Genomic DNA, 11,363 nt, shown 5'->3' on the forward strand with positions numbered 1-11,363 from the left:
TCTCACCCCTAAAACCCCTACCAATAAGTTCTGATTCGATTTTCTGATAGATCAAATCAGGATCATTCATACTACCAGGGAATGGGCAATCCCCGAGGTCCCAGAAGATGCCCATCTGAGCCCCTTCCACGTCTGTGATAGGCTCTGAACAAAACGGACAACGCATACACAGAGTTAGCCAATCACATAAAAGATAGGTTTAACTATGATCCATTATTATACTAGTATTCACAGATCGACTCGATCAGGGCTGGGTGCTAGTTAACTATGACAGATCTAATCATATAAAAATCTAAACAAACATTTTCTGGTTAGAGATGGAGAGAGCGATCTTCACCGGAGAAATCTTCGATCTTGTAGAGTTCTTCCATCTTGGAGAGATCTTCGCCCATGGTTGGATGGAGAGAATTGGAGACTTTCACGCTAAGTTAGGGTTTAGGGACGGTGAAGAAACTGATCAAGCAAGATTTAACATTTTTAGGTATTTATCAGAAAATAAGTTTATCAGATTTAGGTATTTCATTGATGAAAAAAGTATCCATTTAGAACTTAAAACATACAAAACCACAATATCATTTTACTATTTTTACTACATAAAGGATCACCAATCAAAATATATACCTTACATTTCTCTTTTTTATAAAAATTTCAAATTCTTAATTATTTAATAGGTGTGTGTGTGTGTGATGGTTTACTTAATACATGTCACAGCGAAAACAACAATACCACTCCATTGTCACTAACAAAACAGTAGATTTTATAAATTTAAGTGCGATGATTCAAACAGTAAATAGTACAAAACAAAGATTCCTTCTCCCATTGATCAGGAGCTCTGTTTCGATCTCTTCATCAGCTCTATGAACTCTCTAAATGCTGCATTCACAGGACATAACAAAACAAACATACAAAAATCATAATTAATCTTCTGGTTTTTCAGTACAACTGAAGCGTAAGTGTCTTTGACCGAGTTCAGACTCAGTGTATGAAATAGAAAGGACAGTTACCGTTATCAGAGTCGTGAGGTCCAGGGGAGGCTTCAGGGTGGTACTGGAGAGACATGACATTCATTGCCGGGAAAGATAGACCTGCACAGCTTCCATCATTCAGATTGACATGTGTCACTTCCACTCCTCCGGGAAGTGAAGCTGGATCAACAGCATAGTTGTGGTTCTGACAAAAATTACAGAGAAAGACAATGACACACAACCAGATTCAGATTCTGTCAAACTTGTAACCATGTTCCTAGCACAAAGGTTCCAAACTTGAGCTGAAAAGAATAAGACGCAAGGAAATATACCTGAGCACTGATCTCCACCTGGCCAGTTCTGTTGTTACGAACTGGGTGGTTTCCTCCATGATGACCAAACTTCATCTTGAAGGTCTTACCCCCCAAAGCTTGGCCGAGCAACTGATGACCCATACAGATTCCATAAACAGGGACTTTACCGAGAAGCTCTTTAACTGTCTCAACAGCATATGGCACAGCAGAAGGGTCTCCAGGACCGTTGCTGAACAAAATCCCATCTGGATTCATTTTCAGCGTCTCTGAAGCTGGCCATGTCGACGGAACAACAGTGATTTGACATCCGTATGAAGATAAACGTCTTAGGATGTTTTGCTTGATTCCAAAATCGTAAGCGATAACCTTCGAATTCAAGAGAAAAGTATAGAAAAAAAGAGAGTAAGAAGCTGGTGTGGAGAATTAATAAGAGAAGAAGTAGAGAAGTAACAATACTCACTTTGTAGGATTTCCCATCGCGTGAATTCGTGTTGAAATCCCATTCAGGGTTTGTTTTGTCAACCCACTCATAGGGAGATTTACATGAAACATCACTTATTAGATCAATACCTACAAGATTCAAACAAGCAGACCAAAGAAGTTCAATATTCCAAAGGTTATATACTTATATTCTACTGCAAAAGAAAGGAAACTGTTTCTGACCTACGATATCCCATGAACGAGACATTTGCAGAAGCTCGTCATCTGTTTTGGACTCTTCTGTGCTCAACACCCCGATAAGACTACCATCTTCTCTTAACCGACGGGTGATTGCTCGAGTGTCAAGATCATCTGATAGTGTTTACAAAAACATCCCCAAATAGAGTAAATCAGACATCCAATTTCATAACATGTAAACAACAATCTAAATAGTATAGTGAACACAAGGAACTTACAAACTCCCATGATGTTTCTTTCGGTTAGATAGTCAGCAAGTGTTTTCGTGCATCTCCAGTTTGAGGTACTGACAAATTTACAATTTCGAAATTTAGGGACTTTTAAATGAAGACACGCCCAAAGAAACATGCTTGTTCCCGTGCAATGGAAATGAACACTTACCTGATGCTTAGATTTCTTATCACCAAACCAGTAAGAAAGCATTGTCCAGATTCTTCATCATCTAGAACAACAACCATTACAAATGTGATAAGAAACATAATGAACATAAGCTTTAACAGTGTACAAGAATTTTCCAAAACTGGCTACTCACCGGGATTGACACCAGTGTTACCAATTTGTGGGTTTGTCATTAGCACAAATTGACCAGCGTAACTAGGATCAGTTAGAATCTCCTGATACCTTTCCAAAAAAAAATTAAAAAGATTAGTTAAAAGCTCTTAAAAATAAAAACCGTTGAGGATGATACTGATACCCATAACGTAATGAAAAATCAAAACTTTACCCAGTCAAGGAAGTGTTAAACACCAATTCCGCAATACGAGTTCCTGGAGCACCAAAGGTCTTCGCCGGCCAGATTGAACCATCTTCTAACACAAGCCTAGCATTGTACGAAGTCCAAGGTTTCTCCGCAACACCTACGATTGATAAAAATCAAGACTTCTTCACATCATCATTTCCCCCTCAAAGGAAAAAAAAAAAAATCCAAGCTTTATCATTTATTCAAGAAGTCGACTATAAAAGAGGCCAATTAGAGACAAGGGTCTCCCAAAAGCAAAAAAAAATTACCAGAGGTTGACAGAGTGAGTGGAGAAGCGGAGCATCGGATGATCGAAACCCTAAATCCACGGCCGCGACGGTCGAAGGAAGGCTGGGAAGAAAAGCTCGTAGGCAATACAAAGCCCAGAGTCCTCGTTGCCATGGCCATATTGTTGTTGTTTCTCAGTGAAGTGAAGGACAGAAGGAGACAGTGGTTGAGAGAGAGAATAAAGAAAAAGAAACGGCGTCGAGGTTTTTTGGTTTAGGGTTGGGCCGATAGCCTCATTTTTGTTATCTTTTATTTTTGACTTTTGTTGACTTTTCTTCTCTAGTAACTTTGTCACATAATCGTCGCTTTTTTGTTTATATAACGAACGATTTCAAAGTATATACTATAATGATTCACAGCAAAAAGGACACTGATAAAGCAATTGGTTTGGCACAACAAAGGAACCATTTGATGACCTCTGGTTGAAGCAGAATATCCCAGCCATTACGATTGCTAACAGAATTGGCGATAAAGAATTTTTATTTATGGACAAAACGATTGGAAATGTTCTGAAAACTGTGGCAATTACATTGATCTGTTCTGAAGTTTTTAGACATATGGGGTAAAAATTTCTGTTTCTTTCTTTCTTTCACTGTTGTAACTTGTAACCATCGAAATGAAGCGAGAAATTGACTCTTACGAGGCAAAACCTCTTGGATTTGAAGTCACTTCAGTCTTCAGGTAATGAGTCTATTTTTGATCTTGACGGTTAATGCATATACGCCATAAGAAGGAATATGCAGTAGTGCTACCAACAAATACCTGCAGGTGCATGCATTAATAAAACTGTTTAAGGATCGGCAAAATAATTTCATTTTTCCTCAGTACCAATCCTGATTGATCTAGTATGTAAATGTTTTGAAAACTTACCATACTGGAGCCATGCCTAATGACAAGTCGAGAAATGGATATGGCCACCTAAGTCAATTGAGGAATAGAAGTGTAAGATAAAATCAAGAACTAAAGTGTAAGATATAACAGATGACAGAGAAAGAGGATGAAGAAAAGTTCTTAGTTCTTACCCTACTGAGATAAAAACATGGAGAATCCATTGGAAAAGAACGAAACATCCTGTCCACAAGATGAAGTAAGCGAACCTGAACAAGGGAAATTTCTGCAAAGCAACACCAAAATAGACCTCAGGTTGATACATTGATGAAAAAAAACAGAACTTGTTTTTACATCATATGTGCAGAAGAATGAAGTGTTTTACCAGACGGTTAAGAGATGTGTCAATAAGCAGCAAAACGAGGTTGCTCGTGTGCAAATTCACAGTCATCTGAAACACACAATTTTTTGCACTAGAAAACTTGAGACATAGTACAGAACATATGCAACATAGAAAGTGCCTTCAGCATTGCACAGGCTCAACTATTAAACGTTAAGGAGAGAGTTCTTGATGAGATGGCACGAAAACTTACAAAACTCATCTCATAGTCCTGTAAAGACAGAAACGGGAAAATCACCGTCCAATATATACTGTCTGTAAGCACAGATGCTCCAGCACCCATCTGTTTTTCAACAACCAAAGCGCACAAGTACCTCGGTGATCACAAAACATACCTGAAATCTGAAAGTTGCAAACTATACATATCCAAAATATTTGAGTCTACCTGAAATATAATCTGGAAGAGATGGACACATGAGTTTAGTGCTTTTGAATCAGAAGTTTTACTCTTCTCGAACGAAACCAATTTGTCCCCGTTAATAAGGGGAGAACGAAACCCGATCTCTGCATCATTTCCTACTTGATCAACCATGTTACGTTGCTTCTTGTATTGAAAACACCCATAAACTGAAAGCAATGATCCCATCTACAGAACAAACACATTCATCCACACAAGTTTGACTATAACCATATACATATATACACAATATCGAGATCAAAACATACCCCAAAGTAGATTGCTATCAACGTGAATGTCCACCTACCAATCAAAAACACCAAACACATCTCATAAATCTCAATCAGAAACATTCTCAAAGCCTTAAAAGTTCTTTCTCTTTACACATAATAAAGGAGATATTTTTACAGAACTTACTGAGTGTAATAGTAGTAAATACGCCATCCACGGTTAACAAGACGGACAATGTTGTTAACAAGAAGAAAGCAAAACCCGAGAACCCGGAAACCCAGTAACCAACCCGGATGGATCCGCTTAAAACAAGGTCTCCAAACATCATCAATGCACAGAACATCACCATCACGACCATCTTGTGGTGGTTGAGTTTGTACTGAACTATCCTCGTACTTCCATAACACGAATAAAGAAACAATCATTGGTGTTATTACCCATATCGCACAAAGTAACACTCTCCAGTTAAACCAGTACTCAAAACTGGTCAATCCCAAAACAATCTCAAGATTCATTTTTTCTTCAGTTGATCCGTCTGAATAATTCGGATCTTCAGATCCGAATCTCAATTGGATCAGTACCGGACTTGAGAAACCAGATCAGACCCGTCTCTGCAGATGAATCAAAGTAACTTATTTGATTCACAATACACATATAGAGATGTTAGAATATTAAGACTAAGTAGTAGCGTGAATACTTAATACTTACGGAATGTTAGGTTTCTTCTAGTTCTTGTTCTTGAGAAGTAACGTGAAGTTTGTGTATGTGTGTGATGGAGAAGTCAATTTGAACCTTTGATTAGCGTATGAGAGATATCGTATAAATCTCCAGAATTATCCAGTGGCGGTGTTAGAGGCCCACTAAAATGGAGAAATCGAAGAACACAAAGTGGGAGACAATTGACAGGTGGGACATTTGAAACGGCGTCGTTTTCGATTCGTTGTGTACAGTATTTTATTTTATGTATGTATCTTAGCATTTTTGGAATATTGTGTCATCCTCTATTATCTTTCTATCCAAACAAGTTCCAACTAAATTTTTTACAATTTCGTACAATCAAACACAATCATTTTCTTATTTGATAATATTAATTTTCTAAAATCTATCTATCTAACTTAAATCAATATGTTAGATTAAAATATAATTCTCTTTTCATTTTTATTTAATCTTATATTTAATTCTTTTAATTACTATTTAATACATAAAGTTAAAAAAAAATTATTTTTTTTCCGCATATGATGTTATTTGAATTTTTATAAACAGATATATATTAAAATTTGTCTTAGGATATTTGTAATCAAACAAGTATATCCACATATAGAGCTTGGAATACATTTTCGGAGTAAAATAGGGTGCCATCACTTTTTGCCGACTTCGGGTCGGGTTTTTAACTAAAATTATAACCGATTCAATTATTCGGATCCTCTTTTAGATTGCCGAATATTTTGGGCCGGTTTTTAATACATTGTGTACTTATTTACATCCAATTAATGTCAGTTAATGCCCATTGTATCTTAGAAAATATCTAATTTGCATGCCGAATTTTTAGGAACGAGTTTGACAAGAAGACTTTATAACCCAAATTATGTAATCACACCCTCTTAATCACATCCCTATAATATAGCAACTAATTCAAGATGAATTCATCTTAAGAATTATCTAATTTTGCGTTTAATAAACAATTACATATTTGATTATATCTTATTAGCTTTAAATGTACACTATTAATCCAATAATATTAATTTAGAATCATAATAAGAATATGTCATATCATTCATTCCTAAATAATAACTAACAAATTGTAAAATGTAGATTCTCAACTTGCGAATCAAGAGTTTCTACAAAACTCTACCTACAACCGTTAACAATATATATATATATATATATATATATATATATTCAATTCACCATTGACTACAAGCACCTCTAAACCATTATAGTATCATATCAACAAAATAATAGACTCGTGGTATACCACGCGGTAAAACCTAGTCTATCTTAACATTTTTGGAGTACATTTTTCTGTCATCCTCTCTTATCTTTGTATCCAAACAAGTCTCAACTAAATTCTCTACAATCCTTACAACCAAACACAATCATTTCCTTATTTGATAATATTAATTTTCTAAAAATTATCTACTTAATTTAAATCAATATGCAATCATTCTCCTTACACTTTTATTTAATCTTATATTTAATTATTTTAATTACTATTTAATACATAAAGTTAGATTTTTTCCAGCATATGATGTGATTTGAATTTTTATAAACGGATATATATTTTAAAAATTGTCTTAAGATATTTATAACCCAACAAGTGTATCCACATATAGAGCTCGAAATACATTTTTAAAGTACAATAGGGTGTCATCACTTTTTGGCTTTTTGCCGGTCAGATTTTTAACTAAAATTATAACCGATTCAATTATTCGGATCCTCCTTAAGATTACCGAATATTTTGGCTGGTTTTTAATCCATAGCATACTTATTTACATCCTATTAATGTCAATTAGTGCTCATTGTATCTTACGAAAGATCTAATTAGCATGCCGAATTTTTAGGGCTGAGTTTGACAAAAAGAATTGATAACACAAATTTTGTAATCACATCCCTATAGTATAGCAACTAATTCAAGATGAATACATTTTAAGAAACATCTAATTTGCGTTTAATAAACGATTACATATTTGGTAAGTTCTTATTAACTTTAAATGTACACTATTAATCTAATAATATCAATTGAGAATCAAAATAAGAATATGTCGTATCATTCATTCCTAAATCATAACTAACCAAATCATAAAATGTATATTCTCAACTTACGAATCAAGAGTTTATACAAAACCTATCTACAACCGTTAACAATATATATATATATATATATATATGCAATTAAACATCAACTACAACCACCACTAAACTATTACAATATCATATCAATAAAATAATATATTTGTGGTTTACCACGGGGAAAAACCTAATATAAGCATAAAATGACAAACATTTCTGAAATGAAAAATATCTACCAGCTCATCATATTCTTTTTACTATTTATGGTGAAGTCTTAAAATAAGTTTTTTTTTTCTCTCATGTGAAATGGCAAAAAATAAGAAAAGCTTTACTGTATTTAGTTTTTTTTTATAGTAAGCTTTACTGTATTTGGTTATATATTTTTCTATTGGGATTTCAATTTTCTATGAATCTGGTCAAAATAACATTAATGAATATAGATACCAATATATATATATATATATAGATACCAAAAAGTTATTTATACTTTTTAATTAGGTATGTATGAAATTTTGAATGGAAAAAAAGAAAATATAACAAATGGTATGGAATACAATTCAAAAACACAAACGTATCCACGAAAGTATGATGAAAAATATGACAATGTAGATTTCTTGTTAAAATGAAAGGTCTTTGGAAAAATATATAAATTCAATAGAAAAACGAGAACTTCAATAAAACCACGATATATATTACATGTCCAATTATTTAATTATAAAGCACTAATTTGAGTTCATAAAAGCATAATTAAACATAAAGATAGATACGATATAACCAAGTTTGACTTATTTTATATTACGGTCTAAAGACGGCCATGAGCAATCATCTCCAGCAAAGCAATCTCGTTCATCATAACTTCATCACACCCATGCATCACCATCCAGCTATCAGTCATTGGCTCATTAAGCTCCATGGTTACACCACTTCCAGAACCAGATGCGGAACCAGAAGTAGACGCACAAGTCGAAGACACAGCCGCCAATGATGGGATCTTCCTTTTATCGTCTAAATCCATGTTCATCACACCATCAACAATATACTTACACTCATCCTCTTTATCCTCCTTGACCGCGGCCATTACACCCTTGCCTTTATCTCTCATGTTTTTTGGACCAACGTTCGAGTTTGGGGTCATGAGGGTGAGGGTATCATCCTTGTAGGTAACAGACCTTATGTAGTTCTGAAGAGTGTTGCTGCCAAGTTGAAGGGATATTTCATCTTTTCCTTTAGCCCTCCTCGAGTGTTGTCGACGTTTCGTCGCATTCCAATGGTTCTTGATCATGTTTTCTGTGCGTCCAGGGAGTTTTCTAGCGATCTCAGCCCATTTGTTCCCAATCTGCTTGTGAGCTTCAATCAGAATGATATCTTCTTCTTCAGTCCAACCATCTTTCTGTAATATAAAACAGAAAATATGCATAAAATGACACATATGATATTAAATTAAAGTATATTTTTTTTATTGGGTTGTTACATTGTTATGAAAGAATCTGAGTGAAAATGACATTAGTTTAATTGTCTCACCAATTAAAAAGTTTTGTCCACAAGAAGATGACAAAATGCCTTAAATTGATTGTCATAGACATATATGTATATACAAACAAAATTTTAAAGTAGTCATGCATGAATTAAAACCGTATACATATTGACAAGTGTTAAAAAAGTTTGTTTAATTCCCTTAGAAGATTCTCAATGTAATATGTATGAATCTGAACATATCGAAGATGATATATANTTTTTTTTTTTTTTTTTTTTTCTTTTTTTTTTCTGTGAAAAAAAATGAAAAAAAAATTGTGTTTGTATAGCATACTAATATGTTTTACAAAACTTTACGATCTTTGTAAATTTCATCATAAAATAACTAAAATATACATATTCTGTGCAATTATTTAATTTCTAACAATTTATTAAGATGAATTTGTGTTTATATATGCATATGCGTGTATCACCACACCGTGATGTATCATATTGTATGTAATCATTAAAAAATAAACACATAATTCTATTTGCTTATGTATGCATGATGTCAATTTGAGTGATGAACACATCAAGTTGATGTATGTATCATAATATATGTATATGTATGCTTCTCTAAATATTACACACAAAGACGACCATACACATATGCATATATAAATAAGAAGAAGGTAAGAAATTAAAAAACCTTGATATCGGGACGAAGATGGTTATGCCACCTCTCTCTGCACTGTTTTCCAACTCGTCCTTGAAGCATCTTTGCAATCTGAGACCATTTTTTAGTTCCATGATTTTCCACTAATTTCACCAATAACCTAAATATAGGCAAAATCATCAGAAAATCTTGTTATTAGGAAACAAATCATACCATATTAGGAAATTTATTTATTGAGGATTCCAAAGAAAGTTTAGATTTTATTTTTACTTGTCTTCTACAGGAGTCCATTGTCCTTTGATGATGCTAGCTTTTTTTGCGGGTTTACAAATTCTCCTCATCTGGAATCTCTTGTTCTTCTTCTTGACCTGCTCAGTCTTGATCATTACCTGATTATTTTGACACCGAGATATGATGGTGTCTTCGTTTGCGCTCAAGTTTGGTTTCAGCATATTGAATTGATTAGACTCAACCAAAGCCAGATTGAAGGTTGACTCGGTCCCAAAGATGAATCCTTGGTTTTGGTCATTTTCCCACATAGTACTCTCATGTGTGACATGTGAAATGTTGGATTCAACAGTTTGCGAGGTGGTGTAGGCCATGCTGAAAAAACCTTGGTCGTTGGATGTGCCATGAAAATATGTCTCGAAAGTTTCAGTGCATGGAGAAGGAGTTATGCCCCTATTGGTTTCTTTTGACGGTAGTTCATGTGTGTGAGGCTGCATATCAAAGTAATACGGAACAATATTTAGACTTTGAATAAAGTGATCAGAAGTTGAGCTTGAAGTTTTTGATGTGAAATTCTTGTGACAAAGATAAGGGTTAGAGTTTACCATCGATGGAAGATGTGACCTATCGAGATTAATCTGGATAGGTTTGTGATGCACATTGTGTATACAAGAAAAATCATCTTTTGTAGTGAGGCTATCGTCATAGATAACGGCTGCGAGATACGGATAATGCAATTTGATCACTGACTCGAACTCCATAGTTCAAAACTAAATATAAACAAAGATTAGAAGATGGATTAACTAAACAAAAAAAAAAGTTGAGTGAAGTATAAAATCCTATGTCTGAAAGAAGAAATGAGTTGGTGAAGAACACAAAGACATTTTTTTTTTTGGTTTAAAGAACACAAAGACTTTAGAGAGAGCAATTTAATTTGACTGCAAATAAAAGATGAGGAGTAAAGTAATTGATAAACAAAATTAAGGAAGAGAGGGTGAAGTGATGGTAAGAGTAGAATACTAAGCCTTATAAATAATAACAAAACTGTGAATGGTGATGAGCTGGCAATAACTTTTATAAATTGTTTGAATAAAAAAACTTATTTTTGTAAAGACAATTTGGTAGTCTAAGGATAAAATGGTCTCTAAAATTGGTCATGTAATAATCATGAAGTCGTTATAAGGTAGTTTGTATTGTTGCGGAAAATTCTCGGGCATAATTGTGACAAGTGTTGAACATGTAAGCAGTATTATTTTAATTAGCTGTGTGATTATTTTTTTGGTGTTATGATGTTAATCTAATAGTTTTTATTTAACAAGGGTCCACATTTTCTCTGGTCCCACAAAATTCAACTCTAAAACATTGACTAAGAAAATA

General features: G+C 34.0%; 3 protein-coding genes across 4 annotated transcripts; all 3 read right to left on the reverse strand.

Annotated features, from left to right (window-relative positions):
* On the reverse strand, positions 619-3,199 carry LOC104790431 (carbamoyl-phosphate synthase small chain, chloroplastic-like). The gene is made up of 10 exons (XM_010516183.1): positions 2,966-3,199; positions 2,682-2,814; positions 2,490-2,578; positions 2,339-2,399; positions 2,176-2,243; positions 1,943-2,071; positions 1,740-1,849; positions 1,298-1,645; positions 1,005-1,170; positions 619-873 (listed from the first exon to the last, which is right to left on the reverse strand). The coding sequence occupies exons 1-10, from the start codon at positions 3,102-3,104 to the stop codon at positions 824-826; spliced, it is 1,293 nt and encodes a 430-aa protein (XP_010514485.1). The 5' UTR covers positions 3,105-3,199; the 3' UTR covers positions 619-823.
* On the reverse strand, positions 3,447-5,727 carry LOC104790432. 2 transcript variants are annotated; one of them, XM_010516184.2, is made up of 9 exons: positions 5,549-5,727; positions 5,027-5,451; positions 4,879-4,912; positions 4,598-4,798; positions 4,406-4,495; positions 4,198-4,263; positions 4,007-4,098; positions 3,855-3,902; positions 3,447-3,746 (listed from the first exon to the last, which is right to left on the reverse strand). In XM_010516184.2, exons 2-9 carry the CDS (start codon positions 5,353-5,355, stop codon positions 3,662-3,664), a joined length of 945 nt encoding a protein of 314 aa, XP_010514486.1. In that variant the 5' UTR covers positions 5,356-5,451; positions 5,549-5,727; the 3' UTR covers positions 3,447-3,661. The 2 variants fall into 2 exon arrangements, with proteins under 2 accessions (XP_010514486.1, XP_010514488.1); XM_010516186.2 differs by having other exon boundaries at positions 5,027-5,471; positions 5,549-5,697.
* LOC104790433 (transcription factor MYB98-like) lies at positions 8,281-10,984 on the reverse strand. Its single transcript, XM_010516187.2, has 4 exons — positions 10,592-10,984; positions 10,029-10,477; positions 9,792-9,918; positions 8,281-9,020 (listed from the first exon to the last, which is right to left on the reverse strand). Exons 1-4 carry the CDS (start codon positions 10,745-10,747, stop codon positions 8,433-8,435), a joined length of 1,320 nt encoding a protein of 439 aa, XP_010514489.1. The 5' UTR covers positions 10,748-10,984; the 3' UTR covers positions 8,281-8,432.

Source organism: Camelina sativa, chromosome 6, assembly GCF_000633955.1.
Source record: "Camelina sativa cultivar DH55 chromosome 6, Cs, whole genome shotgun sequence".
Taxonomy (NCBI): Eukaryota; Viridiplantae; Streptophyta; class Magnoliopsida; order Brassicales; family Brassicaceae; genus Camelina; species Camelina sativa.